The sequence below is a fragment of the Aquarana catesbeiana genome, linkage group LG03, assembly GCF_042186555.1.
Source record: "Aquarana catesbeiana isolate 2022-GZ linkage group LG03, ASM4218655v1, whole genome shotgun sequence".
Taxonomy (NCBI): Eukaryota; Metazoa; Chordata; class Amphibia; order Anura; family Ranidae; genus Aquarana; species Aquarana catesbeiana.
Window position 1 is genome coordinate 282,165,144 of NC_133326.1, and position 16,965 is coordinate 282,182,108.

General features: G+C 42.1%; 1 protein-coding gene across 1 annotated transcript in view; it reads right to left on the reverse strand.

The window, feature by feature from the left end:
- PLXNC1 (plexin C1) overlaps positions 1-16,965 on the reverse strand; it is a 181,695-nt gene that overhangs the window by 38,977 nt on the left and 125,753 nt on the right. Inside the window, exons 20-23 of the mRNA XM_073620173.1 lie at positions 8,715-8,913; positions 5,507-5,653; positions 5,002-5,179; positions 2,162-2,265 (exon numbers count right to left, since the gene is read on the reverse strand). Of these exons, the coding sequence (XP_073476274.1) occupies positions 2,162-2,265; positions 5,002-5,179; positions 5,507-5,653; positions 8,715-8,913 (628 nt within the window). The remainder of the gene's footprint in view (positions 1-2,161; positions 2,266-5,001; positions 5,180-5,506; positions 5,654-8,714; positions 8,914-16,965) is intronic.

Sequence of the window (16,965 nt, forward strand, 5' to 3'; positions counted from 1 at the left end):
TGTGGATGATGAAATCTACCCTGGGGACTGTTGTATTCAGCAGGCAGAGGTACCTGTCGAACTGTTACTGTTCATTTAACATTTTCAACCTGGCTTTCCATTTTTTTTTTTCAAGCCAACAGGTTCACAGTTTGAATTTCAGCTGATTTAGCAGACATCAGGCCAAATGACCTGGCTAACCGTGTCACTAATTTGCATTATAAATGTCTCCCACTATGTACTGAATGGGCTGTCAATGCTCTACAACACAAGGAAAGATAGATATAGTGGGGTAAAAAAGTATTTAGTCAGCCACCAATTGTGCAAGTTCTCCCACTTAAAAAGATGAGAGAGGCCTGTAAGTGTCATCATAGGTATACCTCAACTATGAGAGACAAAATGTGGAAACAAATCCAGACAATCACATTGTCTGATTTAGAAAGAATTTATTTGCAAATTATGGTGGAAAATAAGTATTTGGTCAATATCAAAAGTTCATCTCAATACTTTGTTATATATCCTTTGTTGGCAATGACAGAGGTCAAATGTTTTCTGTAAGTCTTCACAAGGTTGTCACACACTGTTGCTGGTATGTTGGCCCATTCCTCCATGCAGATCTCCTCTAGAGCAGTGATGTTTTGGGGCTGTTGCTGGGCAACACGGACTTTCAACTCCCTCCAAAAGTTTTCTATGGGGTTGAGATCTGGAGACTGGCTAGGCCACTCCAGGACCTTGAAATGCTTCTTACGAAGCCACTTCTTCGTTGCCCGGGCAGTTTGTTTGGGATCATTGTCATGCAGAAAGACCCAACCACGTTTCATCTTCAATGCCCTTGCTGATGGGAGGAGGTTTGCACTCAAAATCTCACAATACACGGCCCCATTCATTCTTTCATGTACACGGATCAGTCGTCCTGTTCCCTTTGCAGAGAAACAGCCCCAAAGCATGATGTTGCCACCCCCATGGTATGGTGTTCTTTGGTTGCAACTCAGCATTCTCTCTCCTCCAAACACGATGAGTTGTGTTTCTAACAAACAGTTCTACTTTGGTTTCATCTGACCATATGACATTCTCCCAATCCTCTTCTGGATCATCCAAATGCTCTCTAGCAAACCTCAGACAGGCCTGGACATGTACTGGCTTAAGCAGGGGGACATGTCTGGCACTGCAGGATCTGAGTCCCTGGCGGCGTAGTGTGTTACTGATGGTAGCTTTTGTTACGTTGGTCCCAGCTCTCTGCAGGTCATTCACTAGGTCCCCCCGTGTGATTCTGGGATTTTTGCTCACCGTTCTTGTGATCATTTTGACCCCGCAGGGTGAAATCTTGCGTGGCGCCCCAGATCGAGGGAGATTATCAGTGGTCTTGTATGTCCTCCATTTTCTAATGATTGCTCCCACAGTTGATTTCTTCACACCAAGCTGCTTGCCTATTGCAGATTCAGTCTTCCCAGCCTGGTGCAGGTCTACTAATTTTGTTTCTGGTATCCTTCGACAGCTCTTTGGTCTTCACCATAGTGGAGTTTGGAGTGTGACTGTTTGAGGTTGTGGACAGGTGCCTTTTATACTAATAACAAGTTCAAACAGGTGCCATTAATACAGGTAATGAGTGGAGGACAGAGGAGCCTCTTAAAGAAGAAGATACAGGTCTGTGAGAGCCAGAAATCTTGCTTGTTTGTAGGTGACCAAATACTTATTTTCCACCATAATTTGCAAATAAATTCTTTCAAAAATCAGACAATGTGATTGTTTGGATTTGTTTCCACATTTTGTCTCTCATAGTTGAGGTATACCTATGATGACAATTACAGGCCTCTCTCATCTTTTTAAGTGGGAGAACTTGCACAATTGGTGGCTGACTAAATACTTTTTTGCCCCACTATATGCACCATTTTTTCCATCATGCATAGATGTGAATGGTCCCATAATATGTGACAAATTATCCTATGTCCTATGGGTTAGCTAAAGAGACAGCATGGCCTGCCTATCCCAAAATAGTAATTTATTAAAGAATTCTATACTTTTATTCTGCCAAGTCCAAGAGGACTATCTCACAAAAAAGAAGTGGAATTTATCCCAGGATCCTAGAAAGACACTTTCCTCTTTTTTTATGGCTGGAATGTTCACTTGTTCTTTTTAGGAATGGAAAAGTGTAATTCAGCTAATCTGTAAATCTATTACCTACCTTGTAATGTTTTACTGTGTTCAGTCTCTTAAAACCATTCTCCACCACAACAGAAGAGGCGTCTATATCTAACAGCTCCTTATATGTTTGACCATAATGAAGTTCTGTACATGGAGGGAAGATACATAAACACATATGGAGAGAATATTATACATCACAAAAACAAAAAGTGCGGGTATTACTCATCTAAATATACCAGAATTTCAGTCATTACCATGCCTCCAAAATGTTCAAAATTAGCTTAGGAGCCATTTAGCTTTGTGCACTTTTCTGTCATCTGAAATCAGGACTGACTTGAAAAAAATTTAAATATACACTACATTACCAAATGTATTGGGATACCTACCTTTACACACACATGAACTTTAATGGCATCCCAGTCTTAGTCCGTAGGGTTCAATATTGAGTTGGCCCACCCTTTTCAGCTATAACAGCTTCAACTCCTCTGGGAAGGTTTAGGAGTGTGTCTATGGGAATATTTGACCATTCTTCCAGAAGCACATTTGTGAGGTTAGGCACTGATGTGGACAAAAGGCCTGGCATACAGTCTCCGCTTTAATCCACCCCAAAGGTGCTCTATCGGGTTGAGGTCAGGACTTTATGGACCTTTGTGCACTGGTCCAAATCATTTGGTGGAGGGGGGTTATGGTGTGGGGTTGTTTTTCAGGGGTTGGGCTTGGCCATAGTGAAGGGAACTCTTAAGGCGTCAGCATACCAAAATATTTTGGACAATTTCATGCTCCCAACTTTGTGGGAACAGTTTGGGGTGGAGGAACTTGACTGGCCTGCACAAAGTCCTGACCTCAACCCAATAGAACACCTTTGGGATGACTGCAGGCCTTCTCGTCCACATCAGTGCCTAAACTTACAAATGTGCTTCTGGAAGAATGGTCAAACATTCCCATAGGCACACTCCTAAACCTTGTAGACAGCCTTTCCAGAAGAGTTGAAACTGTTGTAGCTGCAAAGGGTGGGCCAACTCAATATTGAACTCTACTTACTAAGACTGGGTTGCCATTAAAGTTCATGTGCATGTAAAGGCAGGTGTCCCAAAATGTTTGGTAATATAGTGTACATGGTAAGGAATATATACAGCTGCAGTTTTAATGCTGTATCATTTCTAGTCTTTCTTCCCTGCAGCAACTTTGCACTGTGTTGATATTGTGTTGATATTGAACAAAAACCTGGAAGCCTTACAGTTTGCCGATCTGTCTTTAAAAAAGTTAACGTGGATAACACATTATTATTGATTTATACAGTGCCATCATCTTTCGTGGAGCTGTACAATGTAATCAATATAAAGAGGGGTAGTACAAGTAATAAAGTAAAATACATTAAATGCTCCAGTGACAAATGCATACAGCTATATAGCAAAATGTATTAATAATAATAATGAACTATAGGAGCTAACAATCTGAGTGATAGGGTTGAAAATCATAGGTAAGGAAAATGAGTAAGCTAAATATAAGATTACAGTGTCCTTTGTCAGATTTGTCAGAGGAGAAAACAGTGTTGGTTCACTGATGGAAGTGATTAGGGTTAGCTCAGAATATATGCATGTCCCTAAGGACACATCTTAAAGTGTTACTGAACCCACAACAGCAAAATCAGTCTGTATATGCAGTAAAGCATGCTTGTTATACTCACTGTGGAACCTAAGGGGTTAATCCTCTGCATTGTGTAAAAAGGCTATTTGATTCTGTATGCACAGATCCTCCCCTTTTTGCACTGCCAGTCAAAACAAGTCCGGATAAGACAGAGTTACTGGAGTCAGGCTGCACATGCTCAGTTTGGTGTGTGTTGCTAGAGCGTTTTTTTTTTTTTTTACTTGGGAGAGTGCATGTGATCAGCACAGGCCAATCAGCACTGTTCAGTCAGAGGGTCAGGGGTTCTGCATCCTGATAGGACAGCCAGTGCAGTATGAAAACTCCTCCTACAAGCTTTAACCAGGCACTGATAGAAGTCACAAGACTACTATATACTGTTGATGAGAAGATTTTTAGCAGTTCATATTTACTAAAATTATTGCATTTCCATGTTCTGTGTACTGTGGGAGCCCAGAAATAGTGAATGCAGTGTCCTGGGTTTAGAACACTTTAAGGATGTGTTTGAGTGTGTCAAGGAAAGGGTCAAATAGTATCTAATAGGACATTCCAGAAAAACGGGAGAGAACCATCAGATGTCCTGGATTTGAGAATGTGGGGAGGTGACTAGATTGGAGAATAGGAGAAATCAATGTTTGAAAAGGCATCATGAGATTAATGAAGAAATGTATTATTATTTATTACAGGTATTTTATAGAAAAACAAACACACACACACAATCACAGGGAAAACATGCAAACCTCCATGCAGGTAGAGTCATGGTTTGGATTTGAACCTATGACCCTAGAACTGTTGGGATGTTTTTGAGCCGAAAAAACGAAGGACAAGTTTGGAATTTTTCTGCCAAACGTATGATAAATTGAAAGGTTAATTTGTTTCCCGTCCGAACTGTTTGCACTAGATATATGTAAAAAAACGAACAAAAAATTGATTAATTTATGTCCACTGAATGATTTATCGGTCATTATATGATGGCACTATCGTTTGTTCTCACGGTCGAATGTCTGTTTTTCGAAAATGGGTTCGGCCGATTTTTCGTATAGTGTATGGCCAGCATTAGTCATAAGATGTGTTTTTATTATGGCGCTTACAATAAGTGGTGAAAGAGCAGATCCAAGTGTTACCCTTCAGTAATGATTTGGGTTTTTCAAAGTAGAAAGATTACTGTTATGTTTTATCCATACCACAAATCACTCCACATTATAAACAACACTCAACTTATTCAAAAATACCTACCTAAACAAATGTCACAAGGGGGGAAGCTAAAAGCATATCCATTTTTTGATAGGAATGTTTGAAGGACTTTTTCTTTGACTTGTCCGATGGTATCGCAATCCAGAACTGTTACTTTTATGCACGGACTGGCATCATCAACAACTTCACTTTCTGGTGTTGGGTAAAATACATTTATGTCCTATGGGGACAAAAATGAAATTCATATTGTAGAAACAACACAGAACTAGACAGGGAAGTCAGTATAACATTGTATAATCTGTGCTGGTAACTTTCCATAATGTCTTTATGGATCTATGTATGTTGTAACCAACACTGTGTTCACTAAATTAAACTAGTGAACACACTGTATGTCTAATACAACAAATATACTGCTCTGCAAAGTATCTAAAACACAGCATACATAGTACAACAATATCACAAATACCTGGTAAATCTAGTAAATTATGTTATATGGTAATTTATATAAAACCATAACAAATAAATAATCAGGAAAAAAAATACTTACAACATTACTAAAGTCTGTCATTTGCCATAACAGCCAGTCCTCGTTCAAAGTGTACAGGGCTTTGCTTGTTATTGCATCTATGGGACCTTTGTGTATCCTTTGATTCAAGGTACAAACAAGACCATACAGAGGTTCTCCCACAGATTCCTAAACAGTAATGACATACCATTAATAGGAGCCAAGACTTTATGTAAAACATACAATCCAAAGCTTTAAGCTGGGTTTCACAACAGGCACTGTAGAGATTAAAAAGTGGTCAGAAAAATAAAAGCATACCAGCCCCCACTTGCATGACCACACTTTGAAATCCCTATGTGCAATAATACTGAGGTCAATATTTCAATGCAGGAAGTGTTTGTAGGATGGAGTTATTGTAAACTGAGTGGTGCAGGACATGAAACTCCATCTGGTCAATACTCTTTAGTACACAGATTCGTTCAGCAAATCTGTAAATTGTCATTCAAGGTTGGCATGGCTGCCTATGGTAAGTTATGCCAACCTACATGCCTTTAGTTGGTCACATATCTCTTTACTTGCCCTTAGATTGTATCAGTTAGATCTACAATATTTACCAATAAATATGTAGCATGAAGGTCTGCGTAAAACTACCAATTCAATTTATACGCAATCAGATGTACTCTTGCACTGTATAATTATTGGTAAATTTTTGTATTTTAGTATATATTTTAGTCAGGTAAATATGAAACCTTATGAAACCCAAATTAATATCTTATATTTTACAGTTTATATTTTCAATATAGCCAACAAATGAAGCTTAAAGCAGTAATAAACCGTTGTGTGTTTTTTTTTCTCTGAAACCTCCAAAGTAAAGCCATATTGTGCTAGTATGCATCGCATACTAGCACATTATGTGAAACTTACCTTAGAACGAAGCCCTTCCAGTGGCAAGCTGTCACTGCTGACAAGGCTTCCATCTTCACCCGGTCTTCCTTCCGGGTTCGTGGACTCTGGCTGTGTGACTGGCTGGAGCCCTGATGACATCGCTCCTGCACATGTGCACAGGAGCCATTTATGGCACAGGACTTTGAAGGAAGGCCTGTGACATTACCAGCAGCATGTACAGTAAAAATCTCCTAAACGGTGCACGTTTAGGACATATTTACAGTACCTATTGGTAAGCCTATAAGTACAAATTATGCATGGGAGTTTACTCCCACTTTAATAGTGCCTTTCACATATTCTTCTCTGTCATCTTTATTTCTTTGTTGTGAAAAGCCTGTAGTTTACAGAGCTCAAAAGTTTGTGGGGTAGCTTTTCTAAAGGCAAATAGACTCTGCAAGTACAGTTGCTGCGGAGCTTAATAAATGAGGTAAAACTTTGTTCAATCACATGCAAGAAAGCAAAAAAAAAAAAAAATTTGCTTGCATATGATTGGATGATAGAAGTCAGCAGTTCTTCCCCTCATTTATAAGCTCTGAAGCAACTGTACTTGCAAGTGCACGGTCTATTTGTCTTTAGTAAATCATCCCCATTGGCTCCTTAAAGGAAACTGCCATTTAAATGTGTCCCTTAATAGCCACAAAGAATAGAACTTTGCAAACCCACTTACAGGAAAATATGCAAAGTGTGCAAAACTATGCAAATTTGGTACACTCATACTGAAATTAAATTCACCGATTAGCATATTCTTCAGTTCTGCATAAATGTTCCAGACTCAACTTCCTCTATGTGTGTTTGCATGCAGTCTAATAATTAAAATAGGGAACAGAAATGAATTTGCATTCACTTGCCTCTTTTATGAACAGGAGGAGCTCATAGCAAAAAGACAGCACAAAATGTAATTTATTGACACTGTCATTACACTGTCATCTGTAATGGTATATTCAGGCCTTTTTTAAAGTAAAGCAGCACAATATTGTTGCTGTGAAAATGCCATGTCCTACAATGACCATCATGTCTGTGGTGTGTAAACATCCCCATCCATCGCCTATTGCAGCTTAAGTGGGAGGGGGGAGACGGTTGTCGGGCAGCATAAACGCAGCTCAACCGTGCATGTTTGCCACCCCTCAACCGCAAGTCTGCCCCTGTAGAAGTCCTATTAGGATGAAACGCGTAGGGATTTGCTTTCTGGCTCCCCACATTGCTTTTTAAACTGTGATCACAATATAATGCTGTTAGACGCTGGTTTTATGAAAATAAATACCCGGTTTGCTTTTAACCTGCACCATCTGGAGCATTTTTTCTCTTTATTCCTTCACCATGAACATGCTTATTCCACCCATCCGATCATCATTGGCCCAAGGGCTGATTCACCTGTGGTGATTCTATTTGAGAAGAGCTGACTCTCGATGATGATACCTGTGCCTGCTCCAGCCTCCTTGCTGACCATCTCAGGATACCACAAGCTGTTCCTGTCCATGCCTGTTTGATCTGATGTCGCTGACATCCAGATCCATTGGTTCCGGTAAGAGTACCCATTCATTATTTTTCTTCTGTGATACCTGCTGTTAACATCATACCTGGTGTTCCTGACTGCTCACACGAAGATGCCTGCAACTTGTTGTACACCTTCCTTCATTTGTGGTGTACACACCACTCTTCTTTTTATTGACTCATTTGAGATTCATCACTCATTGGGACTTGTTTGTTTATTACATTCACATTTTGTATATGTGTATTTACGCAGTTTCCATTAGCGCTACATTTTTACCCACATCTGTAATGGTATATTCAGGCCTTTTTTAAAGTAAAGCAGCACGATATTGTTGCTGTAAAAAGTGCCATGTCCTACAATAACCAATCAGATTTCCAATCACTGAAGTCCAATTAGTAATATTAATTTTTGATGATTGAACTGGGTTACAACAATCAGCCCTTTTCTTAATGAAAAGGCAGATCACTACATGTTGGGTGAACTTTTCCACGGGCACAAAGCAAAGCATCATGTCTGTGGTGTGTAAACATCCCCATCCATCGCCTATTGCAGCTTAAGTGTGGGGCAGGGGGGAGACAGTTGTCGGGCAGCATAAATGCAGCTCAACCGTGCATGTTTGCCACCCCTCAACTGCAAGTCTGCACAAAGCCTGAGTAAACTATAATTAGGATTGATCAAATACAAATAAAAGTCACATCTTTAATCTAAAATTGTGTCTAAAATAATGGAATACATAAAAATAAGTTATTAAATGCAGAACAGCAGGCCAGCTTTGTGACATCCAAACTGTTGTAAGTATGATTTTTTTCTCACCCGCAGAAAGCCATACAAGCAAGTGGCCATCCAATTGGTCAATAACTTTTCCACAACTGTTTCTGTTCGCCTTAGCATCAGCTTTGGATTTTTGTTGCTTGATTGCTCTATTAGATCTTTAATCAATGTATCAAGCAATCCGGTGAGATAGAGCAAATTATTCTGAAAGGTGATGGTCAGGAAGGATGCAAACAAACATCTAGGAGCAACAAAATTCAAACATATATAGTTTTTTTAAAGAAATACATATGCATTCCATCCCACAATTCTTCTCATAATGTTTAAACCTTTTACAAAAGTTTTTTTTTTATAGCATGTTTGCTTTATAGCATGGTGGTGCAACACCTACAATTGGAGTTCTTCATTGGTGAGGATCTGGGTTTAATTCCCACTAGAACAATTATTCCTGTGCGTGTATAAATCTTCTCCCACTCTGCAAAAATCATGCTAATTGCTTAACTGCATTATTGTGTATATAGTTGTAGTTGGCTGTAAGCTTATCAAAGGATAAGGTCTGGTGAGAATCTTTATATGTACAGTATATAATGTGTTTCTTGAGGCATAAGCTCCGCACAATTGGAATGCCTGCTTTGGTATGATGTTGGTCGACTGCATAACTGAGTTTTCTGTTTTATCTTGTTGGGAATCCAACATATTGTGGTGAATTGTTAGTGCCAGTTACACTGTCCCTGTAATCCATAAGAACAATGATTGATGAACTTTAACTGGCAACAAAAGTGAGTACACCCCTAAGTGAAAATTGGGCCCAATTAGCCATTTTTCCTCCCCCGGTGTCATGTGACTCATTAGTGTTACAAGGTCTCAGGTGTGAATGGGGAGCAAGTGTGTTAAATTAGGTGTTATCGCTCTCACTCTCTCATACTGGTCACTGGAAGTTCAACATGGCACCTCATGGCAAAGAACTCTCTCTGAGGATCTGAAAAAAAGAATTGTTGCTCTATATAAAGATGGCCTAGGCTATAAGAAGATTGGCAAGACCCTGAAACTGAGCTGCAGCACGGTGGCCAAGACCATACAGCCGTTTAATAAGACAAGTTCCACTCGGAACAGGCCTCACCATGGTCGACCAAAGAAGTTGAGTGCACGTGCTCAACGTGATATATAGAGGTTGTCTTTGGGAAATAGACGTATGAGTGCTGCCAGCATTGCTGCAGAGGTTGAAGGAGTGGGGGGTCAGCATGTCAGTGCTCAGACCATACTCTGCACACTGCATCAAATTGGTCTGCATGGCTGTCATCCCAGAAGGAAGCCTCTTCTAAAGATGATGCACAAGAAAGCCCACAAACAGTTTGCTGAAGACAAGCAGACTAAGGACATGGATTACTGGAACCATGTCCTGTGGTCTCATGAGACCAAGAAAAACTTATTTGGTTCAGTTCGTGTCAAGCGTGTGTGGCGACAACCAGGTGAGGAGTACAAAGACAAGTGTGTCTTGCCTACAGTCAAGCATGGTGGTGCGAGTGTCATGGTCTGGAGCTGCACGAGTGCTGGCGGCACTTGGGAGCTAAAGATCATTGAGGGAACCATGAATGCCAACATGTACTGTGCCATACTGAAGCAGAGCATGATCCCCTCCCTTCAGAGACTGGGCCGCAGGGCAGTATTCCAACATGATAATGACCCCAAACACACCTCCAAGACGACCGCTGCCTTGCTATAGGAGCTGAGGGTAAAGGTGATGGACTGGCCAAGCATGTCTCCAGACCTAAACCCTGTGAGGCACCCTCGGAAGGTGGAGGAGAGCAAGGTTTCTGACATCCACCAGCTCTGTGATGTTGTCATGGAGGAGTGGAAGAGGACTCCAGTGGCAACCTGTGAAGCTCTGGTGAACTCCATGCCCAAGAGGGTTAAGGCAGTGCTGGAAAATAATGGTGGCCACACAAAATATTGACACTTTGGGCCCAATTTGGACATTTTCACTTAGGGGTGTACTCACTTTTGTTTGGTTTAGACATTAATGGCTGTGCGTTGAGTTATTTTGAGGGGACAGCAAATTTACACTGTTATACAAGCTGTACACTCACTACTGTACATTGCCCAGACCTAACCACTTCCATCTACAACACCACGTTGTCATCCTCCATAGACATACTTGCTCCTTTTTCTACACGCAGAACCGGGCCCCATCTGCCGCAACCCTGGCAAACAGACGACACCAGAAGTCTCAAGAGACACAGCCGTGCTCTTGAGCGAGCATGGCATAAATCTAAATCCCTGCAAGACTTTACCCTCTACAAATCTGCCCTTCTCAAATACAACTCCTGCCTCTACATTGATAAAAAAAACCTATTACAACACTCTCATCAAAACCCTCTCATACAAACCTCGTCAACTCTTTTCTACCCTTAATTCCTTACTTCACCCCCCACTGCCCCATCCACCAACTTGCTTACCGCTCAACAGATTGCCAACCATTTTAATAGCAAAATCGACACAATTCGCAAGGAGATATCCAGCATTCAAACTCCTCCCCTACCCAACACATCAGGTCCAACACCACACTCAATACTTTCCTCCTTTTGCCCAGTTACCACAGATGAAGTTGATAAACTCCTCTCCATGGCCCACCTCACTACCTGTCCCCTGGACCCTGGTCCCTCAAAAATTACTGCGACCACCTTCCCACTCTATCCTCAACTCCCTAACCCACATCTTCAACCTCTCACTCTCTTCTCCGGCACCTTTCCTTCCCCACTCAAACATGCACTGGTTATCCCCATACTCAAAAAACCCTCACTAGACCCCACCTGTTTGAATAACTTAAGACCTATCTCCCTGCTCCCGTTTGCCTCCAAGCTCATCGAACGTCTTGTTCATGACCGAATGAGTCGCTAGTCGCTACCTTACGGACAACAACCTTCTCGACCCCCTACAGTCTGGCTTCCGCCCACAACATTCTACTGAAACTGCCCTACTAAAACTAACCAATGACCTACTAACTGCTAAAACCAATGGTCACTACTCCATACTCATACTTTTAGACCTCTCTGCTGCCTTTGACACAGTTGACCACCTGCTTCTCCTCCGCAAATTACACTCCCTTGGCCTTCGTGATTCTGCTTTATCCTGGTTCTCTTCCTACCTATCTCAGTGCACTTTCAGTGTCACTTACAACTCCATCTCCTCCACTCCCCTTCCTCTTTCTGTTGGGGTACCCCAAGGCTCCGTCCTTGGGCCTCTCTTATTCTTACTCTATACCTCTTCCCTGGGCCAGTTGATAACCTCCCATGGCTTCCAATACCACCTCTATGCCGACGACACCCAGATCTATCTCTCCACTCCTCAACTCACCCCCTCGATCTCCTCACGGATCTCAAACTTTTTTTTTTTAAAGAATTTTTATGTCGCACATATCAGAATAAGCATACATTACAGTAGTTAGGATTACAACATCCAACAGAAAATAGGAATTACATATCCATTAGATCACTATCCCATATATCCACCTTTTCTGCATGTGCCACATGGATTTCCATTCCCATTCTACTTTTGTAATATATGTACATTTTTTATTAAAAAAGGGAAAACAAAAAACAAAAGCAAAAAAACAAGAGAGGAAACCTCCCATAACATTAAAACAAGACCCATTCCCCCCTGAGATGTCCGCATTCGGTGTTCTGTGCACTAATCAAGAGACTCTATGCTCTACCTCTGTAAGACGAGAAAACCCCTCCTATCCTCCCGTCATTATCAAATTGACAACAAAAACAATCGCCCTTACTGTCCAATATTCAGTGGTTCTTCCTCCTCCAGCGTATTTTCCGAATCCACCCATCTAAACCAAACTTTCCTAAACTTCTTGGGAGCTCCCCTAGCTTCATAGGTCATCTTGTACATCAGCACATCCGCATTTACTATTTTTATCCACATTCCCAGTGTCAATTGTTTATCATGAATCCAGCGACTGGCAATGAGTTTCCTCACCTCAAAGTATAGAATCCTAAGGAACAATTTAGTACATGTGTTCATCTCCTCCTGGTCAAAGACCCCTAGGAGACAGCGTAAGGGTGAGCAAATGTTAGGTAAAGCAAATTTATCAGAAATAAATTCAGTCACCTGTGACCACAGTGGCCTCACCTTTTTGCATTCCCATATCATGTATAGGAAAGTGCCGTCCTCCTTCCTACATTTGTGACAGACAGCTGTTTCCTTTCTTTGCATTTTGTAAAGTCTAACTGGAGTATAATACTGCTGATGGAGATACCAAAACTGAATCATTTTGTCCGTAGAAGAAATAACAGACACCAAATATGTGTCCAGTACCTCCTGCCACTGCTCCTCTGACAACTCCGGGACAACCGCTACCCACCGCTCCTTAGCCCTAGCCTCTTATTATCTTTATCCCTGGTCACACCGCCCCATAATATCTAGAGATTCGCCCAGATGGTTCGGGGTCTATCAGAACCCTCTCCAAATCTGTATTCTGGACCAGAATTGTATCCCCTCCAAACTGTACCTTCGCTGCGTGCTTCAACTGCATATACCGAAACAGCCAAGTCCTGGGTACGCCAAACTGAGCTCTCAATTGATCAAAAGTGGACAAACGATCATTCTGACAAATCTGGTGCAAGTACTTAATACCATATTGTGCCCAGGTCTTTTGCCCATCCGGCAGTTTCAAAAATTCCCCCAAAGACCCATTACACCATAGAGGACTGTTTGGGGACAACGACAAGGGTGTATCTTTTCGCCATTAGGAGCACAGGTGAAATACTTTCCCAGGGAGTGCCAGAACTGATCCCACCTTCCTCCCCGGAATCCCCTTCCTATAGAGTATATTTTGGAGGGTTTCTTGGGAGGTAGCCACTGCTGCCTCCAACAACGTGGTTCCTGCGGGAAAAGTCGCCAGTGCAAAAAAACTAATTGGGAGGCCATAAAATACGAGCGGAGATCCGGAAGTGCCAACCCTCCCATTGTAACTGGTAGTTTCAATATCACCAGGGACACTCTCCCCACAGTAATCCCACAACGATGGAGTCAATGTGTCTGAATATTCGCAACGGCACAAAAACAGGGGAATTTGAGAGAATATAAAGAAATTTAGGGAGGAAGATAATTTTAAATAAATTTATCCTGCCCAACAGACTGAGCGGCAAGTTCCTCCACCTCTGTACCTTCTCCCGAAAATTTCCCACAATAGGCGACAGATTGTTCTCCAGGTACTTAGAGATGGGAAGCTGGACCTCAACCCCCAAGTACCTGAAAGAGGTGGATAAGGGGATAGGACAATCTGATGGAACTACCACCTCCTCATCAATAGGGAAAAGGGAGGATTTCTTCCAATTTATACGGAATCCAGAGTAATCCCCAAAGTCCTGGATCAATTGAAAGGCTTTGGAGAGTGAGGGTCCCGGATCTTGTAGATATAACAGCATGCCATCTGCATAGAGTGACATTCTTTCCTCAAACTCCCCAATCCTCAGACCAGTTAAAGCTGAGGTAGATCTTATTTTAACTGCTAAAGGCTCAATTGCCAGGGCAAACATTAGGGACACCCCTGCCTGGTGCCCCGGAATATTGGGAAAGGATCCGAGATAATACCATTGACCCTCAGTCTAATCAAGGGGTCTGTGTACAAGAGCCGTATCCATGAAATGAAAACAGGGCCAAAGCCATATGGCTCCAAGAGGTGAAACAAATAAGTCCACTCCACGGAGTCAAAGGCCTTCTTAGTATCTAAGGAAGCCACCATTCTAGTCCCGGAGTTGTCATGAGCCGTCTGGAGGTTTAAAAAGAGTCTTCTAATGTTCATTTGCGCACACATCTACCCTGTATGAATCCTGTTTGATCCGTATCAACCAACTTCAGGATGACTGTTTGTAACCTGCTTGCAAGTATTTTGGCCAGAATCTTTGTGTCAACATTCATCAGCGAAATCGGGCGGTAGGAGTCACATTCTCGGGGGGTCCTTTCCCCCTTTGGGGGTCAGGACAACCAAGGCCTCCCGCATTGATGGAGGTAGTCTACCGTCCGACTTCGCCGCATCAAACACTTTAAGCAAACGAGGGGCTAAACCATATCTGAAAGTATAATACCACTCAGACGGGAGACCATCCAAACCAGGGGACTTCCTAGGAGGAAAGGAGGCAATTGCCTTCTCCACCTTTTCTACCGTGATACCAGATTCCAAAACTTTGCTATCGTCGACTGTCAGCTTAGGCAGGTCAATGTCATTTATGTAAGTCAGTAAATCCTCCGTCTCCAGAGGAGTACAAGATTTATATAAATCGGCATAGAATTGGACAAAAGTTTTTAAAATATCGTCCGAGTCACATACTTCCAGCCTGGAGTTATCATAAATTGATTTGATATATACCGGCACATATTCCGGTCGCGCCAAGTATGCCAGGAGTCTGTCATTCTTGTCGCCGAATTCGAATATACGCCTGCGTTGAGCCAGGCTAAGTTTTGTGGTACGTTCAGTAAGGGCCGTCTTGTACTCCCTGGTTCTCATACGTGAAGTCAACAACCTCTCACTAGTGGGGTCTCTAATATATTCTGCTTCCGCTAATGTCACCTCAATTTCCTTACTCTGTATTGTAGAAGCTAATTGTTTCTTGAACCCATGGACCTCCGCTATGAACACTCCCCTTAGTGTGGCCTTAAAAGCCTCCCACTGAAGAGGAGGAGTCCCAAAGTTACCATTTTCTACCCAGAACTGTTTAATGGCCTCCGTGCACTTAATTGTTATATAATCCTCTTGAAGCCAACTTGCCTCCATCCGCCGGAGGCGTATACCCGGTTTCGGTCCCAACTTGAGTTCCAATAACATCGGAGAATGGTCAGATATTGCTCTGGGTAAATAGGAAACCTTGCTCACCATACTCATTCCCTCTCCCTCCGACAGGATAGTGTCTATTCTGGAAAGAGTCTTGTGCGTTTCCGAATAACAGGAGTACTCCCTAACATCAGGATAATGGAACCGCCAGACATCTCTAAGTCCATGAGTAGACATCCCCCCCGCAAGGGGAGTTGGAGTGTAAGCTGTTACCCCCAATCTATACAAAGTTGGTACAGATACAGAATTGAAATCCTCCAAAATAAATATTTTTCCCTCCGCTATCTCATAAGTAGCATGTATCATGTCATCTAAATGAGCTAATGAAAAGGGATGAGGGACATACACATTTACAATTGTTAGTAATGTATTCATCACCTTTAACACCAGAACAACATACCTCCCTTTAATGTCGGTGCGGACTGCATGAATGGTTATGGGAAGAGCTTTAGTTACTAAAGTGGAAACCCCCCTCGCATATGAGGAGTAACTGGCATGATAAGCCCCGGCAATGCGAGCCCTTTTTAGAGCTAGAAGCCTGGAGCCCTGGAGAGTATTAGATGAGGTATATACTTTTTAATATAGTCAAAAACTAGCGAGCGTTTAAATTTTGCATTTAGGCCCCTGACATTCCAGGCCAAAATTTTAAGCTTTACCTCCATAATGTAATAACATAAGAAAACTGGGGATCTTTTCCCTTTCTGAAATATAGGTTACAAAGAAGAAAGTGGGACTCCAGACTACTCCTCCCACCAATACAGAGCACAACACTCATGAATAAACTCACCGAATGCAGATCATCCCAGGCAAATACAGACATCAATTCCCCAACAAACAGAGAACCCCCCCTCCCTGCACCCAGCCCCAACCTGCTAGGCACTTTTTTCCCATAACCTGAGTCCAAAATAGGCAGCAGAGATGCGACTTAAAACTGTCGCATAAACCAGGTCGTTTAAAAACGCCTTTCTATACCAGAGATCAAAAAACAGTTCTCCTCACAAAAACGGAGGGATAAAAACAGAAAAGAAAAAGAAAAAAACACGTTCCTGATATTCGGAGAGGAAAAAAACTTCTTCTTTTTTCCAATATGTCCTCTCTCAGAGCTGTCCACAGACTCAGCATCTAACAGAGGCACAGGACAGTATCAAGCAGCTTAATGCCAAAACTTCTCCATGTCAGTATCTTCATGACGAGGGTTGCTTGACAGGAAAATTGTAAGGGTATTTGTTCAAACGGATTAACTTCCATCAGCAACAGGGCCCTCCTAAAATTGCATTCTCATCAAAAGGAAGATGGAGAAAAAAAAACAAAATATAAGGATTATTTTCAACAGCGGTAAGGTAATCCAGGGAAATAATCAGATATGCCATCCCTGACACATCCTTCCTCTCGCCCACCACACGCTCTCTCCGGTGGGGGGCCCCCATCATGGCGACCGAGAGGAGGATCTAC